This window comes from Oryzias latipes, chromosome 2, assembly GCF_002234675.1.
Source record: "Oryzias latipes chromosome 2, ASM223467v1".
NCBI lineage: Eukaryota > Metazoa > Chordata > Actinopteri > Beloniformes > Adrianichthyidae > Oryzias > Oryzias latipes.
The window spans coordinates 11,271,429-11,287,875 of record NC_019860.2 but is presented as its reverse complement, the minus strand read 5'-3'; the positions used below and the strand labels follow the sequence as shown (position 1 = coordinate 11,287,875).

At 41.3% G+C, this 16,447-nt stretch overlaps 2 protein-coding genes across 3 annotated transcripts; both read left to right on the top strand.

Moving 5' to 3' along the window:
- Positions 1-2,207: 2,207 nt before the first annotated feature.
- Positions 2,208-10,529, top strand: LOC101168925 (zinc finger protein 513). 2 transcript variants are annotated; one of them, XM_011483100.3, is made up of 7 exons: positions 2,208-2,355; positions 2,638-2,907; positions 6,125-6,247; positions 7,265-7,399; positions 7,487-7,981; positions 9,151-9,344; positions 9,444-10,529. In XM_011483100.3, the coding sequence occupies exons 2-7, from the start codon at positions 2,868-2,870 to the stop codon at positions 10,041-10,043; spliced, it is 1,587 nt and encodes a 528-aa protein (XP_011481402.1). In that variant the 5' UTR covers positions 2,208-2,355; positions 2,638-2,867; the 3' UTR covers positions 10,044-10,529. The 2 variants fall into 2 exon arrangements, with proteins under 2 accessions (XP_011481402.1, XP_011481396.1); XM_011483094.3 differs by having other exon boundaries at positions 2,634-2,907.
- A 2,330-nt stretch (positions 10,530-12,859) lies between these two features.
- Positions 12,860-16,343, top strand: LOC101168683 (HRAS-like suppressor 2). Its single transcript, XM_023964649.1, has 5 exons — positions 12,860-13,020; positions 15,143-15,272; positions 15,587-15,675; positions 15,753-15,917; positions 16,019-16,343. Exons 1-5 carry the CDS (start codon positions 13,012-13,014, stop codon positions 16,082-16,084), a joined length of 459 nt encoding a protein of 152 aa, XP_023820417.1. The 5' UTR covers positions 12,860-13,011; the 3' UTR covers positions 16,085-16,343.
- The last annotated feature ends 104 nt before the right edge of the window (positions 16,344-16,447 follow it).

Below are 16,447 nucleotides of genomic sequence, written 5' to 3'. Positions count from 1 at the left end.
CTTTATACACCTTTGTCATGGTAGGAATAACACTTCAATGTAAGGGTGGGGTCATCTAAGATAGCACAAGGGTTAAAAACCCTAAGAGTGTATTCAGAATCAGAATCAGAATTACTTTATTGATCCCCTACAAGGGAAATTTGTTTGTCACCATAGCAACTGACAGCAGAGTGAAAAAAAGACTAAGAATAATATAAATAAAAAAAAACAAGAACAAAGAAAATGTAGCATAAGTGCAAACAACAAGGTGGTATGATTTCAATTCAGACTGGAAAAATCCTTTGTTCTGGATTCAGTCCACTTAATTTGTTCCAGATCGAGTCCCAAACTTTGTGTTTGGTCTGTATTCAGACCAGCATCAAGCGGACGATTCTGTTACGGACCAAAGCTTATAAAAAAACCACGAGACTAAATATGACTTCAGTCATTGGCAAGGAACTAAGATGGCGGGTCAAAACAACGAGAGAAAGACGAACGTGCTGTGCTTTAAAATTCCGTTAACTTAGTTAAACGGATGCTATCAACTGTAGTGATGAGGAGACTCATTCTGTCTTTTCAGTGCAGCATTATGGCAGATCTGAACACTTAAGAAACGACAGACAAACGCAAAGTAAATGGTAAATACATATACAGTGCTTTACTACCCTATTAGAAGGCCCAAAGCGCTTTACAGTCCCAGTCCCATTTATCCATGAACACACACATTCACACACTGCTGGCAGAGCCTAACACTGGCGCCAACCTGTAGCCACCATGAGCAATGTGGGGTTCGGTGTGTTGCCCAAGGACACTTGGCCACATGGAGAGGGAAAACTGAACCTGCGATCTGACAACTCTACCCAGGCCACCCCACATTTCCTGTCGAATGGAAAGTGAGGACATGTAATACAAATGTCAAGAATGTATAAAAAAAAGTGACAACCATCACACTTCAAATGAAATTGCCCAATCGGAGGCAGACTTTTCATTCATTCATTCATTCGTTCGTTCATTCATTTACAAAACAGGAAAAGATTAATAACAGTTTAGCATGACTCCGTTTAAAAACAGGTTTTCAGCAGCTTCCTGCTCTGCAGAACAATTAACTCAAGGCATCCATTATACAATCCATGACAAAACAGAAAAATCCTACAATCATAAACAGTTCAAAAAGAGACAGCATGAGGGGCAGTTAGAAGCAATGTCAGTGTTGCAGCTGTATCTGTCTTTTCAATAAAGTTTAGATGCTCTTTAGAACAGTCTAAGTGATGTTAGAGTCCTGATGGCTTGCAAGAGTTCACTCCAAGTTTTAGTAAACACAAAAAAGAAGGATTTCTGTTTTTAGGAGTTCCTAAATGATGGTAAAGGCAAGAGTGCATTTGTGGTAGATCTTGTGGAGCATTGAGGTCTTTTTAAGACCTGTTAAAGAAGAAATTCGTAGACAGCCAAACCAGTTTCTGATTACAGAAAAAATAAATAAGTATTGGGCCTACTGAATATTGCAGGAAACACTGAACTAATGCTTTTCTTTACAATTAAAAGTAAGTAAACCAAAAAAGTTAAGAGCTTATTCCACTGTATGTGATTTATTTTTCACAGGACCAAAATTGGCCCCAAAGGCTTGTCCCTATTGCTAAGCTGGTGCTGGTGTTGCTGCACTCAAATGTAAAGTTGGCCTAAAAAAACAAGAACATGAACATTTTGGCCTTGGATTGAAATGTATCATCAATAAAGACAATTAAAACAGCAGGCCTCGAGCCAAGTTTGAAGTGTTAGCCATCCACGGAAATTCTCACATCAAAAAAGGCCCAAGGCCATTACTACAAGTGACATAGAGTTTTAGTTTTTTCTAAACGCCTTGTCTTAGTATGTAGTTTAATTTGTTTATCATGTTATTAACGTGAATAATTTACTTGTGTTGATCTTTAAAATGTCATATTTTTTCTTATAACTTTTCAATTCAATTCTTTTTTTTTTCTTTCTTTTACCTCCTGGTGCATTATTTCAAAATTACACCTTCACAAAACTAAACTTGACGTTTAGTTCAAAAGTTTTTTTATTTTATTTAGTTTTTTAAAGATAATGACCAATTTCTAAGACAAGGGGTTTTACGAGGATGCCTCGTTGAAAAAACAAGTGTTTAAAAATTGCAAGTTAATGGACAAAAACGTAGTTGTGGATGAACTACGTAACCCACAATCCCTTTTTCCTGGGCGTGACGTAATGCGGAACCCGGACCCGGCGCAGCTCTGTCAGTGGAGTGTCTGTGCCAAAAACAAAAGGCTGCTGTTTGTTTGAGAACTGAACATTGGTTCTCGTGAACATTTTTCGTCTTTTTTGAGGGACTACCCGTTGATATGTAGCGCTAACAGCGAGGTGAAAACTTATACTTCAACATTAATACTATTACTTTAACATTATTTTGGCGTAAGCTTCATAGTTCATTAATATTAAAGTTAGCTGCCTGGTAGGCTAGCTGGAGGGCTACGACTATTTCTGCTAAACAAAAAGAGAGGAGACATACATGGTGGTAGCATTTAAGTCGCATTTGCTTGGCTATTTTTAAAAATATTGTGTTGCATATTAACTAATGCTAGTTGGTTTTAGCCCTCAATAATTAAGTTGTAAGCGTTCCGCTTGGGCTTCTGTCTCAGCCAGGTAGTAGCCGCCCGGTCGTAATGACACCGCCGCTGCTGTCTTTTGGAGGAAGAGGAAGAGGAAGGAGGTGATGGTGTTAATGACGATGACATGCAGTTAGCTGGCCGCCCGCCCGCCTGGCTGGCTGACGGACGGACGGACGGACGGTCGCACGTTCGGGATCGGAGCCCAGTCGGTCGGTGTGACACCGGCAGACACCAGCGCGGGATCCGGGACGGAGAGAGACGAAGATGCCGCGGAGGAAGCAATCCAACCCTCAGCCGGTCAAATGTGAGTTTGTGTCCACTCTTCTCCTTTTCCAGATTCAATCAGTACTGTCACAGAATAAGGAAGTGGCTTTATGTCCACTTTACTACTATTTTGATTGTTAGTTTTAAACAAAAACAGAAGATTTTTTTTTTTCAAGAATTAAGTCACAACCCAATTTAGCTAGACGTTGCTTATCCGGTTTGAGGTATTTAGCTTCATCCTCTTCCTCATTATCTTCAAGAGAGGAAGACTGCTGTCCCTGGAGCTCAGTGTGTTTGTGGCTGCTCTTCCTCCTCACGGCTTCCTGCGTCCACTTCCTCTTCACCTGACCTCCCTGAGCTCCTTCTTCCCCTCTTCCTTCCTGTCTTTCTTTCCATGGTTCCTGTTTGATTCCATCTCATTCCCTTTTTTGTGTATTTTCCACCGATAATAATAATAATGGATTGGATTTATCTGCGCTTTTCAAGACACCCAAAGCGCTTACATTATGTCCATTATTCATTCCCTACTCATTCATACTTGGTGATGGTAGCTACGGTTGTAGCCACAGCTGCCCTGGGGCAGACTGACAGAGGCGTGGCTGCCTACGGCCCCTCTGACCATCACCGGGATCATTCATGCACATTCACACACCAGTGGAGCCACACTGGAGGCAAGGAGGGTGAAGTGTCTTGCCCAAGGCCAACAACATTTTGGCTGGTGGGAGCGGGGATCGAACCGCCAACCCTTCGATCATTGGACGACCCGCTCAACCACCTGAGCCACTGTTGCCCGAGCACTCTCGCTGTCATCCCTTCTTTAAAGACTCACTCTGATTTTCTTTTTAAAAGTGTTCTTACCATGGTCTTTTGGCATTTTTCTCCTGAAGGAGGATATATATATACAAAGAAAATTAGGCTTAAACTGCATTTCTGAGTATTTCTTTATTGTGAATCAGGAGCAGACAGAAAAAAATGCAGTTTGAAAAAAACTTGTACAGCAAACAGCTCAGCTTCATTCTGATGTGCATGACTAGATCATGTATGTTTTTGGTTTTATTTTCATCTAAGTTAGCATAAGTGTACATAGACAGTTGGATGATGGGAAACGGGAGCGGGCTTACTCCGTGCCAACAGTCGTGCCCACATCTCAGAGGTGAAGTTCTAAGGAACTCCTGCTGCTCTGCAGAGAACTATTGTCTGATTTTGTCTAAGAATGGAATAAACATAATTAAAAGAGCACTGGAAAAGCGTTTAATATAGATCAAAAGATGATTGGAGTGGGTTATTAGGTTTTCAGAAATGCAGGTAAAGGCAGCGTCTCTCCGTCTGCATTCACTATCACCTGCAAATGAGGAGAGTCTAAGAGGAGTGGCATCCTCTCATTTTAACAAACTTGTCCTGTAAACGGTGACGTTTATGCGAAGGGAAAAGAGATTGCAATAAGGAGCTTGTGCAACCCAGAAATGGTTGCAAACATGGCAATTTGACCAAAGACGTGTTCCTGTTTTGCATCAGGTTTTGTTAGTTTCCAGCCTGTTTGTTTTCTTTTGACACGAATGGTTGTATAACAAAGCCAAAGCTGAGTTTCCGGCTTTCCTGTTTATCCACTCACCTGGACTGGAGCAATGATGTCACACACATGTAAAGATATGGAAACTCAATGGTACGAAGCCCAGAGAGACGACTGTTGTTGTGATTTCAGGCTATACAAATAAAATTGAATTGAATTGAAACTATTTTGAGATTTAGGCCTACTTTAACTTATTAGCGTCATTACAGATGATCGATCATCTTTTACTTTATAAAAAGTTCCCAGAGATCTTTTAATTATGATTAAGCTGTTTATAGGCAAAAATCCAAAAACCTTTGTTGTTGTCTTGGTCATAGTTTACTGCAGTCAATGGCAAACTATCTTTCTTTGAAGGACAAATGCAGAAGGTGTCAGGCTTGTTGGCGTGTCTGGGTTCAGTAGATCACTGTAACCAAATCCAAGTTCTCCATTGGTCAAAATTTGACCTAGTTTAACTGGTTACGCTTGTTCAGTGGCCACTCGTCTTGTGCGTACAGCCTGGAAATGGTCATAGAAACTAGCGTAGCGATGCATGAATGTTGGAGTTTTCAACGCAAAAGCCTAAAAATGCGTTTACGTGTGAAGTCAGGCGCTGTAACGTTAGTTGCCGAGGTACCCTATAGACATTCACCTCGGAGTCGTGGGTGGGACCGTTAAGGGGGAACCCAACCTCCCCTTCCCCTCCCTGTTACTGAGAGTTCCAGCAACCGTACCGTTTTGATCCAGATGTCGGCTCAGACGAGGAAAACTAAGACGTACACGGATCAGAATTGTGCGGAGCGAGCAGCTTGTGACCTGCAGATTGTAGATTTGACGTAACAACTACAAGCTTTTTCATCGTTTTTCATCTGCTTCTGATTCGCAACATGTTGAGTACAGAAATACTCAGAAATGGATCTTAATTTTCTTTTATATATCATCATCATCAGAAAAATGGCACAAGAACATGTTAGAAACACCAAAAACCTGATTTTCATCTGAGCAGGTTTTAAAGGAGGTGCAGCAGCAGCAGCTTCAAAAAGCTACATTTTTGCTTCCCTAGCAAGATTCTTATCGATTACGGGACAATAGCCGTCTGTTTGGAGGCGCCTACAAAGTCATTTAGCATGTGAGCACTTCAGGTTGGGAGGGTTGCAACATTTTAGGGATGGAGCCTCCGCACGCTTGATCTTTGACACCAAATCTCCATGTAAAAGAAGTCAAAAAATGAGAATAAAAGTAGCAAAAAAAACTCTAGTTTGGTTTAAGTTTCATCTCATCAGCAGGGGACATCTGATTGAATACAACGTTGTGTGTCTGTCATTTGTGTTGTTTTAATCCTCCTCCTTTTTCCGGACTCCCTCCTCATCCTCCAGCTCTTCCTCCTCCACCCTTATCTCATCCTCACTGGCTTCCTCTGCTTCTTCCTTGCCCCGTGTCGTCCCTTCATTCTTCCTGCCCTTCCTCTTCTCTTTTTGTCCCTTCTCCCTATTTTGATGCTTTCATTTTAGATCCTTGTTTCTGCAACAAAAAGTGTCTCGCACAACTTTTACTGATTACGTTTTACCATCAGGACAGAATAAAGACCCAATCTGTTGATTTCAAAAAGTTCTCTATGAAAATCCCACTTTTAGATGAAATCAGGCCCTTTTCCTGAGAGGACTTTGAGAACTCCTCCTCACTTGACGCTTACGTGTTTTTTGTTCAGTGGAGTCTGAAGATGGCGTGGTGGTGTGCGAGCCCAGCTGTCTGGTCCTGGACAGCGACATCCTGCTGAGCGGGGAGCTGGAGTTCACCGAAACGGACCTCATCGGTCTGGACAGAGAGGCAGGTTGGTAACTCCATAAATTTCAAGCCAGCCGTTTCGGGAGAAGTTCACAACCAAATTTGTCTAATAAGTCCAGCTCTCAGCAGAAAAAGTGTCAAAACCACTGACTGTATAGGAGAACTGAACTGAATGACAACCCCCCCCCCCCCCTCCCTCCGTGCTGCAAACAGGAAGTACCTGCTAGCTCCAAGAAGCCAGACTTCTATAGAGACATAATAAACAGCTATTACTGTCAGTCATTCTGTTTGTCAGAATAACCATTCTTGCTTTGCTACCTTTATTTAACATATACTTGATAATCACATATTATTATTTCTGTAGTGCATATTATTAAAGTTTGAAACTGCAAAAATGGTTGTGTTGCTGCTGTTTTCAGAGACTTCAAAAGGGCCTTTGATACAGTGAGCCATCATGAACTCATGTCCAGACTAATTTTACAGATAAAATAATGATATGGATTCTGTCATCAGGTTACAGGCAGCGTGAGCAGGTATGTGACATTAAGTCGCCTTACCTTCATTCTCCAGTAGAGGTCCCTCAAGGATTAATCTTAGACTTAGGGGCATTTCTATTTTCACTTTGTCTCTGTTGCTTACTGACAGTCACTGACACGTGACTAAAGTCCCCTCAGAAAGCAGCTCAACTGCTTTCAATGGCCTTCAGAGGTGGTTGTTTCAAACCTGTCTTTGCTTGAATATATTTTTAAAAAAAAAAAGGTGCAAGTGTTCTTCTCCAAGCCAACATCAAACCTGATATCAGGTTATTTGAGCACCAGACCTAGCATTTAAACTTGTGCTTTTGGAGTTTTTACAATAAATATGGAGACAGTTTTATGGGAGTGGTTATGGAATGTTGGTATGTCTCCCCCTGCTGACCATTTATTTGATTGCAGGCTAAACAGACTAGGAGACATTGTCCCTTTATTATGTAAAATGTTATGGGTAATACATCTTTAATTAAAATATTATTTATAATTAATATTTTATCTTTATATTGCTTTTGGTTTCTGCTCTTCTTCAGGTGTGACCGTCTTCTCTCTGAGTGTGGAGGATGACCCCACAGCACCTACAGATTCCACCTTCCCAGCCATCCTGTCCTGTAAAGGCTGCGGTCAGTTGTTGGAGGACACGCCTCTGGCTGCTGGCTTGGAGCTCGGTTAGTTCTGTTGCAACAGCACGTTTCCATATTTTTGACTTTAAATATTCTTGGTTTAAAAACAAAAATGGGATTGCTTGGTTTCAGGTGTGGGTCTGGCCCTGGGGGCTGAGCTCTACTGTCTAACCTGCGAGGCGGCGGTGCAGCATTCCGCCTCCATCGACTCGTTCAAGGTCGACAGCCCCGACCAGCTCAACCTACCCCCCAATTCAACCCCAGACAAAAAAAGGAGGGGCGTCGCCAAGTCGGAAGGCGATATTCCTCAAAAGCTGTTCTCCTGCTCGCTGTGCACCTTCACCTCCCGCTACTCCAACCACCTCAAACGCCACATGAGAATCCACGACGGCCAGAAGCCTTACCGCTGCCCCGCCTGCCCGTACGCCTCCGCCCAGCTCGTCAACCTGCAGCGTCACACCCGCACGCACACCGGCGAGAAACCATACCGCTGTGTGCAGTGCAGCTACGCCTGCAGCTCCCTCGGCAACCTGCGGAGGCACCAGCAGATGCACCTGCAGGAGCGGCCGAAGAAGAAGGAGAAGCGGCAAGGGAAGAGGAGGAAGAGCAAAGGTGGAGCTGAGGAAGGTGACGTTTTCCTTTGCTTTTACACTTCGTTATAGAGGAAAAAAACCTTTTGACTTCTATTTTATCTGAAATTTGTTTCTAATTTTAGAAACATTGGCTCACATTTATTCAGCTGCATCAAAACTATTCTGTGAAGTACTCCTAGGAACTATTTATGGACCCCATATTTTTCATCTTTTTGGACGTGTTTCTATGTGGCAATTTAAAAAAATAAAACATAAAGGTGGAAAAAAAGGAACAAACTTTTAATCTTCATTTTTTAAATAAAGTTTTGTAAGCAATAAACCAAGACTAGATGATGACCTCATCATCTGCGAAACTTTCTGTTTTCTGTCTAATTTTCTTTATCATTGATGCAGAAAATACAAAGAAAAAAAAGAGGAAGAGAAATTTTCTGGTGGGTTTTTGAGTTAAGTTAACCTCAGCTGAGGTTAGAGGCCCAAAGGTCAACATTCAGGAGGTCATTGTTGGTTTAGGCTCCAACTAGCAAGTTTTCTGAGTGAAACAGGAAGAGTTCGGTTCTGTCTGAACATTCAAAGAAAAGTGGGAGGAGCTTATTAAAAATAGGCATGAAAACCAAAAGAAAGAGGTCGGTAGGAGAAGTGCACACATGATAAAGGAAACACTTCTAAGTTTTTGTTAATATTTAACCCTTTAACACCAGAGCTTTACTTTTTTTTAACTCCATTATTGTCTAAAAAATTAATGTTATTCCAGCAAATTCTAAAGCGGAGAAAAGCAGCCTTATGCTGAAATGCAAATCTGGCGAACATCGCTCCAGTTTTTTTCTTTCACAGCTTCATTCTGATATACAAAAGACATGTTGTCATTCATATCCAGTCAGGCACAAAGTGCAATTATTAATTCTCCTTCATGATCAATTTTCAAGCAGTTGGCACTTCCGTGAAGTCAAAGGGATGCCATCCATACGTCACTACCAAATCCGAGTCCTTGATTGGTCAAAGTTTGACTTTGTTTGTCTTCCAAAGTGCGTTCAATGTCGGAGCGTTTTTATGTGAAGCCTGAAAATGGTCATAGAAACTCGCGTAGCTATGTGAGAACACAGAAGCCCTAAAATGTGTTGCATAGACTTTTTATTAAAATGTATCAAACGCGTGTTCCCGAGGGCGGGGAGAACACGGCTTGACATCCTGTGTCTGTGTCTGCAGTGATGTCAGACCTGACCCTGCGGGTCTCCCAGGACTCAATGTATCTGCAGACGTTGGCGAGCTTCAGCACCGCCTCTGGCCCCCTCCCCGTCCTCCTCTTCCCCCTCTGCTGCCGCGTTTGTGGCCTCACTTTGGAGGAGGCTGACTTAGAAGGGGACAAAGCTGAGGGGGAGGCGGAGTCTGATGGAGCGCAGGTGTGTTGATGTGAAATGTAGCTTTTTTTTTGGAAAAGATGAGTCAGTGCTGTTTCCATGGTAATGTTGGTCGCTCACTGGTGTTACTGTATCTTTCAGGTGTGCCGTCGCTGCTCTTTGGATCTGCTCCCCAAAGAGGGGTCGCAGTCCCGGCATAGCACTCGTCGGGCATCCAGGCGCAGCACCAAGCTGTACCGCTGCCCTAACTGCCCTTTCCTGTCGCACTACCCCAACCACCTGGCCCGTCACTCCCTCACCCACTCCGAGGAGAAACCCCACCACTGCCCCTGCTGCTCCTACAGCTCCTCGCACCTCGACAATCTAAAGCGCCACATGCGGGTCCACACTGGCGAGAAACCGTACCAGTGCCCATCGTGCAGCTACGCCTGCGGGAACCTTGCCAACTTGCGGCGCCACGAGCGCATCCACTCGGGCGCCAAGCCCTTCCACTGCAGCATCTGCGGCTACTCGTGCAACCAGAGCATGAACCTGAAACGCCACATGCTGAGGCACACAGGCGAGAAGCCGTATGCCTGCGGCGAGTGCGGCTACACGACGGGCCACTGGGACAACTACAAGCGGCACCAGAGGAAACACGGACACAACACGGACAGCTGGGACAAGCACGCCCCCATTAACGGGCTTAGCTGGGACAAGAGGGCGCCGGACAGCCAAAGTCAGGGACTGGAACACACATAGATGCTCCGCAGGCGTGTGTGTGTTGAACAAAAACTCAGGTGCCTTTGATGGACTTTACTGCTGCACTGACTTTACAGAGGGGCCTTTGTTTTTGTCGAAAGTTTACAAAGGTTCTCACCTCTCATCATTGATAATTTCAGCTAAAAAAGTTTATTTTCTCAACAGATGATCAATATATTTTTGACTGGAATTCAGTTTTTTTTTTTAACTTTTGGTTGAACAGAAGTGAGACCTCCCATTTTTAGTTTTGAGGTTTCTGCAGCCTCCAGCTGACAAAGACGCTTAACTAATAATAAATATAAGCATGCAGAAAAAGTCGTAAAGAGTCATTTTTAAAAGGTTTTTTGTATTCCCACTGCAAATTTTTGGCGTGAAAAAAATGGGATTGAAAAAGTAAAAAAATTGGTGACAGCCAATAAACAGCTAAATGTTTTTGAGCGGCTACCTCATGCTGCACCAGCCTTAATAAAGGTTAAAAAAAAATCAGACGTGTATGTGTGGTTCTCAATGTTCATCGGGTTAAAAGTTTAGACCGTAGCACCAGCTGATCAGCTGACAGTTTAGCCTATTTCCTTAACCTAACTGTGTCCAGTGTCAGTGGTTCTACCAATGACTATTAAAAATGTCTTGCTTCCAGATCCAATCAAATGAAGTCAAATCAGTTGCCATACAGACGCCGCCATGTTGGAGCCAGACGACGTCAGTAAGCGCGTGTTGATCTGAGTCGGTCTGAGTCGACGTTTCTGTGGCAACCACTCTCGCCAATCATGAGTGAGCTTGTTGGAAGGCTTAATACTTCAAAATGGTCCCATACCACTTAAACCCTTAATCCGTAACCCTTGTGCTAGTAATTTGTAAGCGTGTTTGTTGGTCAGTGGCATTTGTACTGGACAAAGATTCCATTTAACCCTTGTGCTATCTTAGATGACCCCACCCTTGCATTGATGTGTTCTCCCTACCATGACAAAGGTGGATAAAGGTGGAAAGATTTCATGTTATCCATGGACACCAGTGAAGATCACAACTCATTGAAGAAAAAAGGTTCAGTGCACTGTCTAGTGGGTCTAGATGACTCAACTCCCAATGGTAAAGTGCCTAGGATAGCACAAGGGTTACAAATGAGCTACACAAAATCTTTCAAACGTTCTGAAACATTTGACGTGAGACACCCTACTTTTATTGAGACATTTCATTGGTCAGTTTATAATTTAAATAACTGTAATAAAGAAATGGCTAAACTAGGCTAAAGTGCGCATCCCTGCCCTCAGATCCTCCTCCTTAGTAAGGAAAAACCCCACACGAAAAAAACAGATTCCAGAAATAAAAGAAGAAACCTCAGGGATGTCCACATGAAGGAGGGATCCTCTCCCAGGACAGACAGGCGATGTACTAGAACTCTTAACCCTTGTGCTATCTTAGATGACCCCACCCTTACATTGACGTGTTCTCCCTACCATGAAAAAAGTGGATAAAGGTGGAAGGATTTCATGTAATCCATGGACACCAGTGAGGTTCACAAATCATTGAAGAAAAAAGGTTCAGCGCACTGTCTAGTGGGTCAAGATGACCCAACTCCCAATGTTAACCCTTGTGCTATCTTAGATGACCCCACCCTTACATTGACGTGTTATCCCTACCATGATAAAGGTGGATAAAGGTGGAAAGATTTCATGTCATCCATGGACACCAGTGAAGATCACAAATCATTGAAGAAAAAAGGTTGAGCGCAGTGTCTAGTGGGTCTAGATGACCCAACTCCCAATGTTAAAGTGCCTAGGATAGCACAAGGGTTACAACGGCAGACCTCACTGACAAGGGGTGTGTTCAACTGTTTGGGGGCTGCAACTGAAAAGGCTCTTTGATCTTCAGATCTCTGGACTCGATGTGGAAAATACAAGTGTAAAAGATACTGAGGTGGCAGACCATTCAAACATTTAAAATCCAGAAGTAAAATCTTAAAAGAAAATTCTAAAAGACACAGGCAGGCAGTGAAGCGAGCCTAATATAGAAGTGATGTGTTCACACTGTCTGGTCCCCCTTAACAGGTGGGCATCTGGTAGTCCAATTCCTCTGGTTCTGCAGTCCAAGCTGGGAATTGAATTCCGCCAAACAACCTTTGCACTCATCCAGGCTCCTTCCCCACCATTCCATGTCCTAAGAGCCAGTTTGGGAAGCTGACGATTGCCATTTTTGTTGCACTGCTAATGATAGGGTGGGGGTGTGAGGGTCTGTAAACTAGCGGGAGAGAGCATTGAAGGATGGGTAATGGGACACGGAGGTGGGCATACTGCGCGTTAACAATTCCGAGGTTATTTTCTAATGAACTCCTGCCGCTTCGCAGAAACTATGTTCTAGAAGACGTCCATCAGTTATAGATAAAAAATACACGGAAACGTTTTTAAAATAGATCAAAAGAGGATCGGAGTGGGACTTTTTATCTCTTCATCTCCATAAAGTTATAAAGCCGTGAGCCCAACCTGAAGATTTTCTGATGGGTTCATGACCCAATGTCTTCTAGATATTTTTTTTTTTATCGTCTTCTTCACACATCTCTGTCTCTGACTTAATCAAAGAAAACAGAAAAAGGCGACTTCCTCTTTCAGGCCTCCTGTTGAGGAAACACCTGTTCTTACACCCATGGGTGTGGAGAAGAAAAAGCTATAGGGGGGTCAAGTCGAATGTACACCATAAAACAATGCCGACACATGGATGGGTTTATAATGAAACATTTTATATATATTTATATATATAAATATATATTGTTCATTCATAGCAAAGAGAAGAAGAAAACAGGAGACCAAAGAGTTTCAGATGGAGGTGTGGTGTGGGCTGATGGGTAAGATTAGTCAACTGTGACTCCGATGAGCTTCATCACATTGGTACAGCGTTCATGTAAAGCAGGCAGGCTCCTGTCAGGGTGTTTATTCTCTAAAGAGAGAGGAGGCAGCCGCTGTGAACATCTTCATCCATGGGCCTGGTGAGTACGATGCAGGCACATTTTTCACTTTTGAATTCATTCATATTTCTAGTTTTGCTTCGTTATTTTTACCTGTTCATCTGAAAAAAAAAAAATTCAAGAAAAAAAAACAATAATTTGACCATTGCATCATTTTTTTAAAGAGGCAAAACCAACTACTTTGAACCAGAAAATAAATGTAAATACAAAATAATTAATTCAATTGCAACTGGTTTTTGAATGCAGGCTGCCTGAAATGTTTAAACAGGGTTAAAATGTCGTCATCTACTTTGATTTATCGTGCACAAAAACTTCCCTTTTATATGTGCAGAAGCAGAATTCAGCAGATTGTTTGTCTTTATTTAAGCTAAAAATTAAACTGGGTTCAGTATGGAGTCATTGCCCTTTTTTTGATCTTTTTTCGATTTGAAAAGAAAAAAACACGTCTCGTGCAGACTAAATCTGTAGTATTTCCTTTACAGCTGTTAATATATTTTGCAGCTGTTAACTATTTTGCAAAAATGTTAATATGCTAAATTCATATTTTTTCAGGTCCTCAGAACACCACTGTAGATCTGTGTGCTGGCACTTGTTTGTTTGTTTGTATACAAACAAACAAGTGCCAGCACACAGATCTACAGACATAAATCCAAGTTACAACATTAGTCTTCTGTTGAGAAGTATCAGCCAATCAGCATCTGTCTCCTCTCACTAGCCAATCAAATTGCTAAATCCCTTTAGGGACTTGAGCTGTCATGACTTATTTGTGCTGTTTTGTGGATCTGTCAAATATAAGAAAGGTTTTTTCTGGTGTCCAAAACATAAAAACATCTGTCAATTTTTTTGTTTTGTCATTTTGCTCAAATTAGTTTTGCAAAAAGACAAAATAATTCTCTACTTGTATTTTTTTTTTCTTTTTACAAATGTGCCCTTTTTTTATGCAATTGAAAAAAATTGTGTGCAGACATAAGTTTAGCAACCTATTTTTGACAGAAATTTAACTCCAAAACATTGATGTTAACCGTTTGTCACCACTATAGACAGAGACCAAACAATTAACATAATTAAGTTTATTTAGAAATATCTGGGCTGATTTGGAAAATAAATAATAATGTCAAATTTCTTTTAATGTTTTTTTTGTAACCTATGGTTGTAAACTGCCTTTTTAGAACCATTTGAATGACTGTACCACAGGAGGTCGTACAGTGAAAAACTGAAAGGTTTGGAAAAATTTCACAACTAAAATCCTTAGTCTTAAAAATCTACCAAAAAAAGGTGTTTAAAGGCCTTTTTGTGGCCCTCATTTGAGGGCCAAATCAGCATAGCGGCTGTCCTCAAAGGACCAGATATAACTTATACATGTAACTAAATGTAATAAAAAATAAATGTAACTTCTCCTTAAGGTTAAATGACTGATTATTTATTATAACTTTTTAAAGTGACAATTACAGTTGCATAGAAAAAAACACATATCTGCTTGTGACTCTAGCAACAATCCTTTAAATTTGATTCTGACAGGTTAGGTTATATTGACAGTGTCCTAATTTATAGTTGCCCAATCTGATATTTCAAGTCTGATTCCCCTTGATATGAATAAATACACACCAGTTTTTATTTTTTATTATAAGAAATTAAAAACTTTTATGCTCTTGCGGGCCACATAAAATGACATGGTCATGGGTCTAGAGTTTGACACATGTGCCTTAACCTAAGGTTAGCATCAAATATCTCAAAAAGAAGATATGCTGTAATGAGTATTTTGATCTAACAACTATTTTACAACTTTTCCCCTAAAGAGCAGAATTTTGAGCAGAATTTAAAGAAATTACAAATCAAAGTGTATAACATTGGAATTTTAAAATCATGATTATTGATTAAAAAAGGCTTTTTCAGGATAAAAATCTAAAATCTATTAAAAAAAACAACCAAAAACTAATATTTCCAATATTTGTTGGTTTATAAAAGAATTAAAGAGACAGTGGAATTTAAAGGATTCTGTCCCGAAAGTCATGATTACGCTGAGGCTTCACTTTGGTTGTAAAAATAGGCATTTTGTCTAAATAATAACCAATGCAGAAGTGTTCTGCACCGGAAAAGCCAAGGGTCATGATGTTGAGTGAGTCATCCGTCCATTTCTTCGCAGAAGAATTCCCACCCCAAACTGTTCCCAGGGGACATCGTGGAGTATCCCAGGAACAAATACTTCTCTCATTTCGGCGTGTACTACGGGGAGAGGGATGGCGTTCCGTACGTCGCTCACCTGACGTGTCGAGGTCAAGATTTTATTGCAATATTCAAACATGTCAATATTTTGTTTTGGGAAAAGTCAAAAGATTTTTTTTATTTCAAATTATTTTAAACTGTAACATCTATGGTACCAGACTACTTTTTATTTTAAAAATGAAAATTTGACACATTATTGTGTTTGCAGTAAAGATTGCTTTTTAATTCTGTAAAAATGATCTAATTACCTTAATTTTTCAAAAATAAAATGCTCTTCATTGTAGTGCAGCTCTCCAGATGAGTAAAATATTATTTATAGAAATTCTTGCAGCTTGCACATGTAGTTTTTTTTTTTTGTGTCCAGATGCAGACACCAAAATCCCTCTGTTTGGTCGGGCTTTGAGGTCAGAGGTCAAGCTGGATCCTCTGGAGCTGCTGGGAACTAAGTACAGGGTAACTCTGACAGAACATGGTCACGGAGCTTCTGCACATTTGCAGACCTTCATGTTCAAAACGCAGTTTTGCTGCAGGTCAACAACATGATGGACGACACCCACTCTCCCAGGGACTTCCACACCGCCGTGAAGAAGTCCATCGACGAAATGATGGGCCAGGCAGTCACCTTCGACATCCTCTTCCACAACAGTGAGCACCAGGCGACGCTCTTCAGATACGGGGTCAAGAGGTCTGAGCAGGTGAGTGGAACTGTGGAGTGATGCTGCAGTTTTGCTGCATTGTGACTCTGCTTTCTAAGCCAAATATGTGAAAGACTGACAAAATGTGCTGTGTGTTACAGATAGAGAAGATCTACAAACACATAATGCCTGCCTGGAAGGAGCTGTTCAGCGAGAAGAAACTGTGAGAGCTGAATCCGCCCCTAGAAGGCGTCTTCGCCGTAAAAAAAAACTCAAGATAACTTCTTTATCCTCTTCTTTTAATACATTTCATTTCCAATGTCTTTTTGTTAGTCTTTTCCTTCTTTATGTTTTTTTTAGGATCCTTCCGATATTTTTGTGACTTTGTGTTATTGTAAATCTGTCTTTTCAGTTCTTCAAAACATGATGTACCGGTAATGATATAATAATGCAAATATTCAACAAAATAAAAGCAAACACATCTAAGTGGCTGCTGGTTTTTTAACTTTTTTTTTTTTACCCAGACTATATATTTTTTTCACCATTAAAATTGTTTTTTCCACTAGGAGGCTGCTCAAAGTTGAAATCTT